We start from the raw sequence: 14343 nt of genomic DNA, 5'->3' as shown, positions 1-14343 counted from the left end.
GATGATCTTTAAGGTCCCTTCCAACCTAAACCATGCTGTGGTTCTGTGTGTCTACAAAATAATTCAGCTGCTTATTCTTAGCACAGAGGTACATGAAAAACCACCAGTGTGGCACGACTGTATCTTGGGCCTGTGCTTTAAGAAGCACTTGTACTGCCCTTACTTCTGTGAATAAATTCAGATGACAGCCCCATTTCATTTCTTCATTCAGTCTGGAGGCCAGATGGCATTAGAATCATTTACTTCACCTTGTTGTGCTTAATTACTACAATCAACACACTATTTTCCAAATTAATCATAACAAAGTAATTTCATTAGTAACACAGCAGGCTGTTGAATTATTAGCATCATAACAGTTTGCAAACAATTAAACTTTATTTGAACCTTAAAAATTTGCAGAGTAGAACATTACTGTAAGATCTAATGGCAGCGCGGCACAAACACAGAGCAAATAAGGCAGCAAAACGCCGCACAAAACGGGCCTTACCGCCGCATTGAACAGAACAGGGAAAGCGACAGACCTGAGCTAACAACGACAATAAGGTAATCGGTGTTTTTAACCTTGAGTTTTGTGCAAAGGTAGCGCTGGCGGAGGTGTTTTTTTTTCCTCCAAACAAGGTGATGGTATTTAACACAGGTTGAAAGCGAACAGTCCATCCGCTGCTTTATCCATGACCCTCCGAGTGACTTCTCTCTTCTTTGGACCGCTCGCCTCCCACCCTGCGCCCCAAGAGGGGGCCCTTCCCCCGCAGACAAAGGGGCTCCTCCGCCCCTCTGGATGGGCCGGGTCCATCGCCGGGGGAAGGGCGCCCTCTCCCGGGCAGCCCGCAGGAGGGACGGGCCGCGACGCGACGCTTTGCTGCCACCTGCCGGACAGGGTGTGCGGAGCGATGCGGCGGGGGTCGGCTGTGCCCTACTGACCCCAGCCCAGGAGGAGGAGGGGGGACAGGAGAGAAGCATCTCGGGGAGCGCATTTCGTGACGGCCAGGGAAGTGGGGCTTCTGCAGCCACGAGATTAACGCTTTGCATTCAGTGCGCAGCCCTCTTGATGAATTAAAGTAGTAAAAGAGCTGAAGACTATAATCTATCATTTGAACATTTCACTGATAATGTACCGAGCCTATTGCAAATGGCTATTTCTTTAAAAAATAATAACAAAACTCCGCACCCTGTTTGACTCCTATTAGGATCCAGTGTACCAGAAAGCACCGTAAAGTAGCTAAATTATTGCATGGCAGCAGAGCTGACTGCAGGCCCTACCCCTGAGTTTAGCTCGGCATCACCTCTGAACCACAAGCACAGGGGGCTGCCCAAGTGCACACACGTGAGAAGCGCAGGGCCTGCCCAGGCTCAGTGCGCTCAGGCCGCCCACCCGGCCCTCACACATTACTGGGTGGGAGGATCCGTAACAGAGGATCCTGCATGCTAACAGCAACACAGATCTCCCAAATAAGCATTAACTCTGACGTGGCCAACTCCTTGCCAACTAGAGAGAGTATTATAGAGGAGTTTTCTATTTGCTTCAGCTGATGCTCTTTAGCTACAAAGTTCTGGATGTGGCATTAAGGTGGCAAGCATCCCTTTACAAGTTTAGATTTTAAAAGTACTTCACCACCACCACCTGCAACATCATTCCCACCTGCAATTTAGCTCACTTACCAGAAAGTGTTTTAATGCGTCATCTTTGCCAAATGTTCACGTAATTTATAATTCAGCAAGTCAGAACGCTAACCCACACAGCCTGACAGACATCAGCACAAGAATCAAGCCTTCATTTTGTAGTAACATTAGTGGCTCATATTAATGATGCTAAATACAGAAGAAAAATAAATCACTGGCTGAAATGTAAAAAAAAAAATTAAAAAAAATTAAAGAATGCAAATGAGCAAGAAAACACATTTGGAAGCAGAACAGTGTTAAGACTTACAATATTACATAGAAATTTCCTTTGATTTTCATAGAAAACACAAAATAAAACATACAGTGAACTACTGCAGTAATTAACATATGCGTGAACAGAGCAATCGTTTTCTGCTTTCAAAGTTCAGCTTAATTTTTCTAAACCTGAGCAATGTGAACACAGCCAAGCAGCACGGCTTAGAACACAAGCCTATAGCAATATAGCACTGCTAATACACTCAAGAGCAACAGGCGCTATGTGACTGCTTGTGCCCCATATGTTAATTGCCATCTATTTCATTTCCTAGCATTGCAATATCTATAGAAAGGGGACCGAGAACATTTCCGCAGTGATCAATTCCAGTGTTTAATGTTTCAGTATCTACAAGGCTACGATCTGACTGCGTTCACTGAAACCACAAAATGTGTACGGCAGAATCTTCATCTCTCAGAGGTCAGGTCTGTAAACTGCAGCTGCACACCACATCCTGGTTCCAAGCGCCGATTTCTCCTGATTAGGGACAGAGAGAAGTTGAAAATTCATCACTAACCCCAAAACCTAAGAAATACATATAAAACTCAGTCCAAACACCTTCTGCTTTCCACAGATTTCTGCACAGGTACGTACATATCAGTAAAGTAACAAAACTAACTAGAAAGGTACACCGACTCTAGTTCACCCCCCAGAAATCTGGAAAAGTAATGCAGTTATAAAATACATCATCTTTTGTATGCTGTAGCTTAATAATTCATACAGAATCCCAGAAGAAATGCTTAGATTGACCCTTCAATATATTTTGCCATCGTCTTTACATTAACAGGACTCCTACAAAGGTTCCAGGAAAGAAATACTTAAGAAACAGAGAACAAGGGAACATACAAGCCATTACAGAAGATTGGATTAAAATGTACTTACCCAGGCCTCTCAAATATCATACATCTCCATTATGTAGGCTTTAGGCACCAAGCCAATGGTTCCCTTCATTTCTCCTACCCACCAGCCAAATCTATTGTACTCCTAATTGAAAACAATATGCAATATTAACCTTTAGTCCGATATAAATGCAATGGAGTTTTGTATGCAACTCCTTACAGTTGCTTTCTCTTACATACAGTTATTATCATTTCAACTGCAAATTAAAACATTACATCTTTTTGTTGGAGGTGTTCACATACAGAGTTAGGCAAAGAGAGAAGCTGGATTTTAAAAAGGTTAGGCATGCTCAGGAAAATTTCTTAATTATGGCCACACTTCCCTATAACTAAAACCATCCGTTCTCTCCATTTCCACCCCGTATTCGTCACAAACGTAAAAGCCTTGTCACTGTAACCAGTATCTCACAGCACGACACTGACATAAAGGATCAGCTGGGATTCTTTCAGTGTCGCAAGGCTAAACTCTAAGACTCTTAAAATCAACTTCTTTTAAATAACACTTTGTTCAGATGCGAAGGGAATGCTATCAGCCCAACATATAATCTCTTTCGATGGACAACGTCTACTATTGCTTTAGGCTCGTAGAAAATTCTGCGGCAGATCTCATCTGTCTGACAGATGACTAATGTACTTTAGTTGGAAATTTGTTTAGGCCTAGTGAGATAAATATGAAACAAAATGAATTATAATAGTTTAAAGAAATAATATCTTCCAAAAGCAATACCATGTAAGAGTATTGTGGGATCCAAATTCAATTTTTTTCCTATGAGGTAAATATTTTAAGATCAATCCCAACAGCAGTTCAATAAATTGTAACAGCTGAAATTGCATACTCTCATATATTGAGTTACAAACGAAGCATTATTAAAACAGAGACCCCATTCAAAAATTGAATGATTAGTTAGATAGAAATTACTTTGGAACAAACACGGAAAATACAAAAGACACAGATATCCCTGATAAGCAACATCTGCTCCCTGCTATACTGCTCTTCTGATGAGAAAAGCTAAGGACTGTAGGATTCCTGAATTAATGGTCCTACTGAGATGACACTATAAGCTATTATTTTGACTGCAGATAAGTTTTTTTGTTATTAATAGTCAAGTGGAGCTTAAGGGTTAATGGAGTTTCATTAGAGCCCGAGCTATAATGATTTGCTGCTGGCATATCTGGCGTGGTGGAGAGTTCTCTAGGGTCCTATGAGGTGCTTCATGTACTCAGCTCTCCCTGTGTGTAACTGCGATGAAGCCCTGTTGATGGCTCACTTTCATGTTGGCCCAAGACATGCAGGCAGGCAGGCAGGCAGGCAGGCACACACACGCTTTATTTTCTTTTTGTGGAAGGCTGAACACCAATCTTAAATTAAACATTTTCTTTCTTCAGTGGGCAAACAGGAGTTGGTGATTTAAAGGGCTCTATCCTGCCACCCATTAAATACAGCAGTAAGTGTGTCTTCAAGAAAATCCATCCGAAAAATAGCAGGAAAACCTTCATTTATGATGTAAACTCACAAATTAGCTGCAAAAATAACTCCACCTTCCACTGCGTTATGGACTTGTAGGGATGCTCTGAAAGTCCAGGGGTACCTGAACCTGATGGGCAGTGATAAAACTATTCGGAGCAGAAGTTAAGAACTGCTCACAACCTTTCCCGTGGGGCACATGTTGCACTCCAAATCTTTAGGAGGTTGGGTAGTACCCTGACACCAAAGTTTACAGTGCTCCAAATGGGCCTATTTAAAATTTGTATTTTATCTTACAGTATGCCAGTTAAATATACAAACTGTATTTCTGGACTACAGTGGGAAACTGCTGAAAGGAGCAGTACTCATGTATACTGCAGGAATCTCAGTAATAAATCTCACCAAGAAAAAGCAACAAAAGATTTTAAGCTGTTACATGGAAGTCATGAAGAGCCTGACAAAAGAGATTAAGCAAGTTTTGCTAGACATCAGCCAAAAAAACAAACAATACATGAAATGAGGGAAGTGGCTTAGTTAAGTGGTCATTAAATTGCATGACAAATGGCACACAAAGAGCCTGTGGACTATATTATCCATTGAAAACGTTCCACTTAGCAACTACATGAACTCAGAAATAATTGCTTTAAAACAAAACAATTCAGACACCTCAAATGAAAATTAAGAGCATGTTGCTGTTTTGAAAACTTTCTGGGTTTTGCTACTTACTAATACACCACTTACTGCGCTGGCATGAAGCTAAGTGAGAAGATGAAATGAATGTTGATGTAACAGACTAGTAAACTAATTTAAGGATTCACTGCAACCATTATACTATACAGACAATATTCCAACACAGAAGCTTTTACTCCATCATTACTATTCTTCACATGGGCCTCAAGAGCAACATGAATCCCAATTAAACCATCTGCAGACTATGGAAGTCTGAACAAAAAGATAATACAAATACATGGTTACCAAGAACATAAAACTTTAACTTCGGGTTTTAGAACAATAGTACAGCAGTCCCTTTTTAAAGCGATTAAAGCACAGACGTTTTGCTCTAAACTCCTAGCCACTCCTCTCTGTCTTCAGTATCATGAAGGAGTGCTCACGGGTCAGACACAAAGGCAGTCCCATATAAAATCCAAACTGCTGTATTGATTCTGTCAATAGTATCAATGATAAACTCCTTCAGGACAATGTAATTTAGTTAATACACTGCTGTTGTGAGGCCTGTATGTCTATTACTGCTGCTGGTGATGCGTACAATATAATTCTGAAGACCACATCTGTGGGAAACACTGCTCAAAACCCAGAAAGATCTGAAGACAGTCATGAGTTTTATATTAGCTCTGAGGAGCTGGGAAGCACAGCCCTTTTGCAAGCATCAGCTTAAGATCTCAGGTACCACTGGGCCTACCATCTGGTATCCCTCACTGCATTTGGCTCTTAACATCACTGCTAACATAGGCAAGCGACCGTACTTCAGAAGGACTGATAAAATAATGAAGAGTCCTTTAATCTACAGGAAACCATTGTAGTCAATTTATAAGAAATATTGCATCCCTTTGTAGGATGTGTAATTATTTTCTATTAATCATGTGCTATAAAGCTACATTATGTGGTTATTCTGTTATCACTAGAAAGAGGCCTGCAGTCAGCTCCTGACAATGTTAGGTAATTACTAACACAAAGCCTCTTTCTCCTTATGTAGAAATGCTATCAAGATCCAGAGGTGCTGTGATGCTTGCTGTATGAAAATAATTCTCCAAAGAAATTCAATAACTGCAAAATGAATTGCTCCAAGGCAAATAGAGGGATAGGAGAGGGGGCAGGGCCAAAACCAGCCACACTGCAATGAGGAGAACGCACAAGTGTGCAGCCACGATCTGCCATGTGACTGGAGCGCATTAACCACAGCAGGCAGGGTTGGCAGGGGAGGGGAGGAAGAGGCCAGCACAACCACTGCAACACAAACTCCGCTGTAGTGGAATACATTATGTCACGTAATGCAGAACAACCACCCTAACAAATAACCAAGTGACCTAAGTCACTTCTCTGTTTTCACCGTCGGTAAAAGAGTGGATTTTTCTTTCTTTTTGTTTTTTTTCCCAGCAGAAATTCATTAACCGAAGTAATTTCACAAGGCAGCAAGGAACAGGTTATGACTTAACCTGCTGGCAAAACACTCTCTGCGCAGCAATGTTAGGGAAAAAAAATTCATCGGGGTTTACAGGCTCCTCCTAAAGGGCTCTCAGCTGAACACACTGCAAGCAGATGCTTCTCGTCCCATTCCACTGCACTGATATGTGTGCATTTAATGACTCCATGAGATACTGACCTTAAAAGTTTTCACATTTGCAGGAAGTGCAGTAGTAGAAACATATTACCTGTTTCTCAGGGATGACTTTTAAGCGCAAGGTTTGTTTACTACACAGAAGCACGTTTTGAAACTCAAAAGAGATTTCTGATATGTGATAGGATTTCCATGTCATCTTCTCACCTTCAGAAACAGACCCTGGGAGTAAATGAGGATCTCTAGATGCTCTGCACCATATTCACTTCTACTGACTTCAGTACAAGTTGAGAACATCTCATTCTTGTGCAGTTGTAGTCCCCATTGTTCAATACCTACAGTATGTTGTTGGGTTTTTTGTTTGTTTTGCTGGTTTTGTTTCTTTTTTTTTAAAGGGCTACTGAAAATTGTTGTGATTCGATGCCTTTAAGAAAAGGATGGATTATTTTATTTTATTTTAAAAAAAAAAACAAAAACACACAGCTGAAGTGTGTGAACTCAATATTTTTCTCCCACCTTCTCCCATGGCATCATAAGTAATATTACCTCACAGACTGAAGATCTGCAAACCACAGCAATGAAAAGCAAAATGTATTTATAGCCTTGTTTGGGGTTAAATTAGGTAGCCTCTCCTATCGATCTAAGGAAGCGTGGGAACCAGGGAGATTTTATTTATTTTATTTCTAAAGAATATCCTAGGGGGCAATTTGGCAAGATAATATTTGAAGACACTTCTAATTCATCCAGAAGATGGAAGCCGGCTAAAAAATTTCAGAACTTGCTTTGGTGTAATTGCTGAATGATACACTGTCAACTAGGGAGCATTTCTGTCACAGAACAGCATTTTCTCTAAAAAGCAGAAAGTGATAAATGTTTTAGATAACTGAATGAGACTTCTTCACAGGTAGTAGAGTTGTTTTAAGGCAGCAATAAAATAGTCATCTTTAAGAATACAAGCCTCAGATTTACTATATGGTAGTGTTATTAGGTTTTATTTCCTGCAATGACATGAGACAAAACAGACATCCATTGGAAAGTGTTCAATCAGAATAAGCAGACTGACTTCAGAACCAAAGCTGGCCCTGGATGAAGGGTCATTATCTTCTATCACATGACAAGATGCCAACATTTCTTCTGATCAAGTAGGTAAATGGTTATTACTGGTATGCAAACAAACAGAACTTGAGACGCTTTGCATTAGTCTGTGTTAATTAATCTTCCACTGAAGGGCCTTCACTGTACTCTTAGCCAAATATATATACTGCACCTTATTTGCTAACGTAGACATATGCAGTACGATCATGCAAAGCATGGTTGTCATTAAATATGCCTCTCTGTATGGTCAGCCAGATAATGGCCTCACAAAAATACTCAGGATTTTACTGTGCCATTAACATCTTTTTTAAAAAATATACTGAATAAATATACTTGATGACAGTTATACACGTAACATACAAAACGCTCATACTCATAATGAAGCAGTTGCACTGTTCCAGTTTTACTTTATTTCTGAAGCAGTAATCTAAACTATGGAGACTCCTTTCCCCCTCCTACCCCTTACCCCAAGAATATAATATAGATTTGTATTTATCATCTGAGCCTTTTGACAAACGTTTGTTGTGTTGGAAGAACAAAAGTCACCCTCTAGAAGTATGCAACCACTAACTTAAGGGTTAGCCAGGTGCCAAGGCAATGCTCTGCTTTCATGGAAAATCCTAGAGGAAAAGCTTAGGTCATAAATGAGATGTTCATAAATCATAAACACCAGAGTGAGTAGAATTACATCACATTAGCACATACTCAAATAATAACAGCGAAGGAGTCTTCTGGCTCAAGATAATAACTTCTAATTTTCAAGTATTATCTGTTATTTTAAAGCAAGTAGAAATATAAACGTAGGGGGAAATGAATTAGGCTAAAAGTTAAGAAATGTCAGTAATTCTGCCAGAGCAGGTGCCTGCTAATGTCTAAATACATTTCCATTAGTACTTGCATCTGGCTGATGAAACTAACAAGTTTCTGAACACGAAGTATGCATACAGAACAAATAAATACTGCAACTGCTGCACTCAGGTGAATTGTGCACAGGAAACTCTAAAAGAGAATATGGCTACCAACACGCACAGTTGGCTTTGTAACTTGAAATTGATTTCCTGAATAAGAGCTCTGGAAGATTTACAAAAAGAATTGTTACATCATGGTTTGCTTTCCCATTTATCATGTGGGCTTGAAAGCAAAGGCAGGCCCATAAATGAGCAGGAATTAAGAGCAATCATCATCTTAGAAAATAAGCCGCCCAAGTATTGCATTTCTAATAGTCAATATTAACTAAGAAATCCTATTAATGAGTCCCTCAATCAGCAGAGCCATAAAACGTTTTCGACTGCATAGTGAAAGAAGGGTGTACGAATTTCTGAAAGCTCACATGATTCATAGCGTAAGTTATAAAAGTCACTGGAATATTCAGGAATAAATTAAAGTGATGAATGTGCAGATACACTGATCTATTCATTTGAAAAGGCTGGGGTTTTTGTGTTTTGATTTTCTAAATAAATCTAATAAGTACTATTGCTGTAGTTCTGTTAATTCTGCTCAAATTAAAGACTCAACTTTTAGTCTCAAAGTTAAAAAAAAAAAAAGGCATTATATATACATGTGTAGGTACAAGTCCTTAGGACGGCTGCCACACAGTCTAAACATCCGCAAATGATTACATAATAGCTAAAATAGATTCTAAATATGTCTCCTGAACATCGAATACTTACTTCTGTGTGGTAATTACATTAGTAATGCATAGGTATTTGTATTATACATGTATAAGCATGTAAATCATGCTCATTACATTAACACTGACTTTTGATGTTCAATTTAAAGTAAATTACGAGGGATTTGTATTTGCATAATGTTTAGCTACTTTAGTAATTAAACACTGCCAAACCAAAATCTTGCTGTTTCTTTTAAAAGCCGATCATCTAAGTTACAACTTGCATGTAACATATTGTTCATCTTGCTTTATTTAAATGATACCAATGCCCATATTTGCAAAACTGGTTCATAATTATTTCGGTGGTTCTAATGACCTCATGTGTTGGAAAACAATGGTCACTTTTCCCTTGGTTTCTCTGAAGTTACTTGAAATACAGGTAAAAATACATTGCTTTGGCCTAGATACTGTTGGGTGAAATACACACACACACACACACACACACACACATATATGTGTGTGTGTATGTATATATATATATATATATATATATATACACATATACATATATATATATATAAAATCACAATTATTAGAACATATACCATTTATATTGTAAAATAAAGAACTATGAAGTGCTGTACAAATATGCTCAATAGTTCATTAAAGCTTCGCCCTTCCTACCACAGCACTACCATACCTGTACTTACCTCCTTATCAGCAAAATGTGATTTCTCCAAGAATAATGTTCGTACCTGGCTGACAGATGATAGAAAGGCAATAAAGCCATGGCTAGGTTCAAGCTGAAGCTGGATTTATGACACCATTTTGGATTTATTCGCATCACCTCCTGTCAGTACCTGCATCTCTCATTTTCAACCACTAGATGGTGTGAAAAAATAAAAAAATTGCCAAGGATTCCTGCCGGCTGCCACAAAACCCCGTATTAACGGAGGGGATTAAGAAACATTTTCTAAAGGAATATTTGACCCACTTCAGGATGGTTTGGCTCACTTTTCCCTTGGTCGTATTTTCACTTAGCAGACAAAGAGCTTGTGAATGATCAGTCCTTGAAACCGAACCAAGCAGAAGGTTAAGATGGATCGTTTTCTGGCACTTTCTCCTCCAAGGCCCCTAAATTCAGAGCTGACGGTAGTGGCCAACACTCATTTTTTTTCTGAAAAAGCTGTAACAATCTTTAAGCAAAACACAGCTGAAATTTCTGGGCTCTATTTTGGAGCAGAAATCATTCCCAAACAGAAGGGTTCCATATATCTGGAGCAGCAGCAGGCCTGTTTCAAGGACTGATTACGTATTAATCAAGGCACGGCCACAAGACGGTTGATACACAGACGACAGCTTAAGCTACTGTTTTTCTATTCTGTTCCATTTTTTAAATTAAATTCCTCACTATTTGGGTGGGAAAGAGCAGCAAATGAGTTTTTCCACCTACAAGCTGAAGTTTAAGATTTTATTAGTCCCTGTATCATAAAAAGAATGATTCACAAAAGGCAAAAACATTTGTGGGCTCTGCGGGGGGAGGGCAGATGGGGTGTTGTTGTTTATTAGTACCATTCTTTGGTGCTGTATAACTCTATGAAAGCCTGTCCAAATGAAGACTGTTACCCTGCCTTTAGTAATGTAATTCAGTTATTAGTTTAAGTGACAATGAAACACCTCAAAAGGCATACATCGTCACATTACATTAGTAATATATCTTCTATATTTTTATATAGGACTATCTGCCCATAAATCTTCAATTTATTTAAACAGAAGCTGTACATTTATTATCCCTAAAACACCGCAGTTAAAAGTATTGTGGAAGATTTAAAGCGACTGTGACAAAACTGAAGAGTTTGAAACTAGAACAAACAGATGGCTTTAGCTTACATGCTGCTACTTGCATATTACAATGTCTTTGGCATCAATTATACTGAATGGCAATTACATCTGAGATATGTATTTAAAGTCAGGTTTTTTAAATGAAAACTAGGAAAGCTCAGCTTTTTTTTTTTTTCCCAAGTATGTGGGGAAAAGAGAAATTGCCTTAAATGAATTTTTAGAAGTAGACCCTGATGGAATTGAGGAGAGCTTTTTCCTTTCCTTTTTAAGGGAAAAAATAAGAAATTAAGAAACTTGAATGTAAAATCAAATGTCCTGCTTGTGCTGCTTATCACTGCTTCAGATGAGAAGAATTCTATTCATCATTTGCCTTGCAACTAAGGAGGTAGTCAATTTTAAATCATCGAAACGTGCCAGAGCAAACAAAGTCAGAATCTGAGCTGTCAGAACAATTGCAATATACAGACAAAGATGAAAGCATCATTTAAAAAACAAACAACAAAAAACACTCTAGCAAGGTGCCCAAAAAGTCACAGATATAAAACAGGAAAGGAAAAGCATAACATACGAGATAATTCTAAAATTCTACAAGGTTAACTTTTACAAGCATTGTCTCCTGTTAAATTAGTTAACAAATGGTAGCCAAGAGTTAAGGAGTAAATAAACATGCTTTTAAGTTAATTCCTGTTACATGGCTATGTTTTAAATGTGATTATAGTTCGTTTGACAAATAATTAATTGCGGTGAATATCTGATTGCAAACAAAGGATCTGAAAGGGAGTGCCAATTTCCCCCCATAGAACTGTGGGAATGTGCCCTTCCGTGCTTCCCTCTTTTTACAACCATTTAGCCTCAGTAGCATGCTGTACCTTGCTGAGAATGTAGATAACATCACCACGCTTAAATGTCAGCTCATCAGGTACATCTCCCGTGCAGTCCCACAGACCCTGATAGAAATTGGCATAATCGGTATTTTTGCCATCTGCAAAGAAAACGACATCTAATTACAACGGGATAAAGATTGAGGGACTAGCGCTGCTCTTTAAATCTTCAGATACTACAAAGCAATTAATTAGCACACATTTCTTAATCCTCTCTGAAGAAACAGCTCCTTCATACCACAAAAGCAAGTGGAAAACAAGTTTAATGTGCGAGTCCTTCACTGGCAACAGTTGTATGACTTAAGAGACGTGTAGCTACAGGTTCTCAAAGCATTTTACAGCTGCACCTTAAAGCAGCCTGTTTTCCTCTACTCACACACTTCCAGCAAGCCACAGTTCTATCTCAGCTTGAACCTGATAAAAATTCTGGGGTATAATTAATAACCATCTGCAAAAGGAAGCCAAAGTAAGTAGTCTGTGATACGCACCCCCCCCTCCCCCCCCCCAATTCTGTTCCAACAAAACTAAATAACTTCACTGAGAACCTTTTAGATAATCCTGGATTGTTCTTTCTGAAATATTGGAGAACTTTAAGGCAGTTGCTGAAGCTGCATTTTAAAAATATTTGTGTCAGCTCCGGTTTTGGACATTAGGCTCCGGCTAAACATGCAACTACACTACAGTCATAAACTCATCCTTCTAACAGCGTAAGCACAATGGATGTGCTGTGTTCAAGCTGCCATACAGACCATTAACTGATTGATTATTTAGCACTCTTTGCTCTGTAATATGGCAATAACACAGTAATAAATGCTTTGTCATACACTTACAATACAGAGTACATCTATTGAAACACAGCACTTACACACAGTTAAATACACTGGGAGCTTCTGTTACACTGCAAACTATTTCCTGTTTTTAATTCCATGAGAATCGAGTGCGATGAGTTAATGCAAAAAGAATGTAAGCAATACCACTAAGATGACCAGTTACATTATGTATACACTAACCAGACAGAATGTATATGTACTAATAATTTACATCACTGGAAAGCTATCTTCTAATTCTGATAACATAAATATCACTGAACTGGCTGGATCAAGGCTGTCATCTTAGTTTTGTTATATGATCCTGGAACAGCAGGCTTGCTGGTTATTTCAACATATACCAGTTACATTTGCATGTCGTTAGCACTCTACACCATTATTTATAGTTTACAATTTAATCATGATTGGTTCACTTTATTACTGAATAAAATCCCTGTAAAATATCAAGTAACAAGTGAGATGAGGTGTCACACTAAGTAAAATATAGTAGCATTCAACTTGTGTTTCTCCCCATTTTGGCATATACTTTGATTTCAATTGTAATACTCTCTGTGTGAGCCAGAAGAGCTTGTTTGCTACTTACCCATTTCAGCATGTCTTCTGTGATATCTTGTTTTACTGACAACTCTGTCATATGGCTTAACGTTCACAACTTTGATTTTAAAGCTGCTGTGCAAGGTAACCAGTGTTTAATTTTCCGTAAACTGGTGATTAGTAGCTACCATTTCCCAGATAGCACTAGAGGGCATTCTGACTACCAACCCACAACTTCTTCTGCCACCACACCAAAGCCACCAATATGTACATATAATAAAGGCTACCAACTATTCAGAAACAAGGAATTTCATTACTGTAAAATTTGTAGAGTGAATAATATTCAGACAGAGTCACTACGAAATGTTGCGCCTCCAAATTTTAGTCCTTCCCATTTGCCAATTTATTATTCAGTGATTTAGCATCCATTAAAAATAATAACAATGATTAGCACCAAATCAATTTGGAATAAATCCTGAATCTGAATATCTCCCCAGACCTTTGAGTCAGCATTGATCACAGTTCCGAGCTCTATCTCAGGTAAGATAATGTGAGCACATGTGAGGAGAAAAAAAAAATAAAAAGCTGCTTTGGTATATTCCATCCTTGCAAATCTTTCACCTGTGGTCTTACCAATGTGAGTTTAAAATACGTTAACCAGTACTTGTATTTATTTAGAGTTGCACTAAAATGAATCGTGATTTTTCACGTTCATCTTTTTATCACTTTGAGGTCTCTTCTCACCTTTTATGTGCTTGAAGTAACTGCAGATAACGCACTAATGGAAATCACAAGGAGAATACCAGCAACAGAATAGATCCTACAGTGAGCAGCGTACATCCCTCCCTGCATATTCATCAAGAGCATTTCATGAAGCCGTAAAGCAAGAAAGGAACTCAACTAATAAGATGGCAACACTGGAAAAGATGTGTTTTAAAACAAAACTGTCTGCTACTCTGAAG

General features: G+C 38.6%; 1 protein-coding gene across 2 annotated transcripts in view; it reads right to left on the bottom strand.

Annotated features, from left to right (window-relative positions):
• Nucleotides 1-356: 356 nt before the first annotated feature.
• SKAP2 (src kinase associated phosphoprotein 2) overlaps nt 357-14343 on the bottom strand; it is a 105762-nt gene continuing 91775 nt past the window's right edge. For both annotated transcript variants that reach the window (XM_015853838.3, XM_085538456.1), the window contains exons 11-13: nt 12009-12121; nt 2816-2917; nt 357-2410 (exon numbers count right to left, since the gene is read on the bottom strand). In XM_015853838.3, coding sequence (XP_015709324.1) covers nt 2825-2917; nt 12009-12121 — 206 coding nt within the window. In that variant the 3' untranslated portion in view covers nt 357-2410; nt 2816-2824. The remainder of the gene's footprint in view (nt 2411-2815; nt 2918-12008; nt 12122-14343) is intronic.

This window comes from Coturnix japonica, chromosome 2 (assembly GCF_054131305.1).
Source record: "Coturnix japonica strain WE chromosome 2, WE-NBRP24, whole genome shotgun sequence".
Taxonomy (NCBI): Eukaryota; Metazoa; Chordata; class Aves; order Galliformes; family Phasianidae; genus Coturnix; species Coturnix japonica.
The sequence above is the reverse complement of the archived record's forward strand: the minus strand, read 5'-3'. Positions and strand labels throughout refer to the sequence as shown.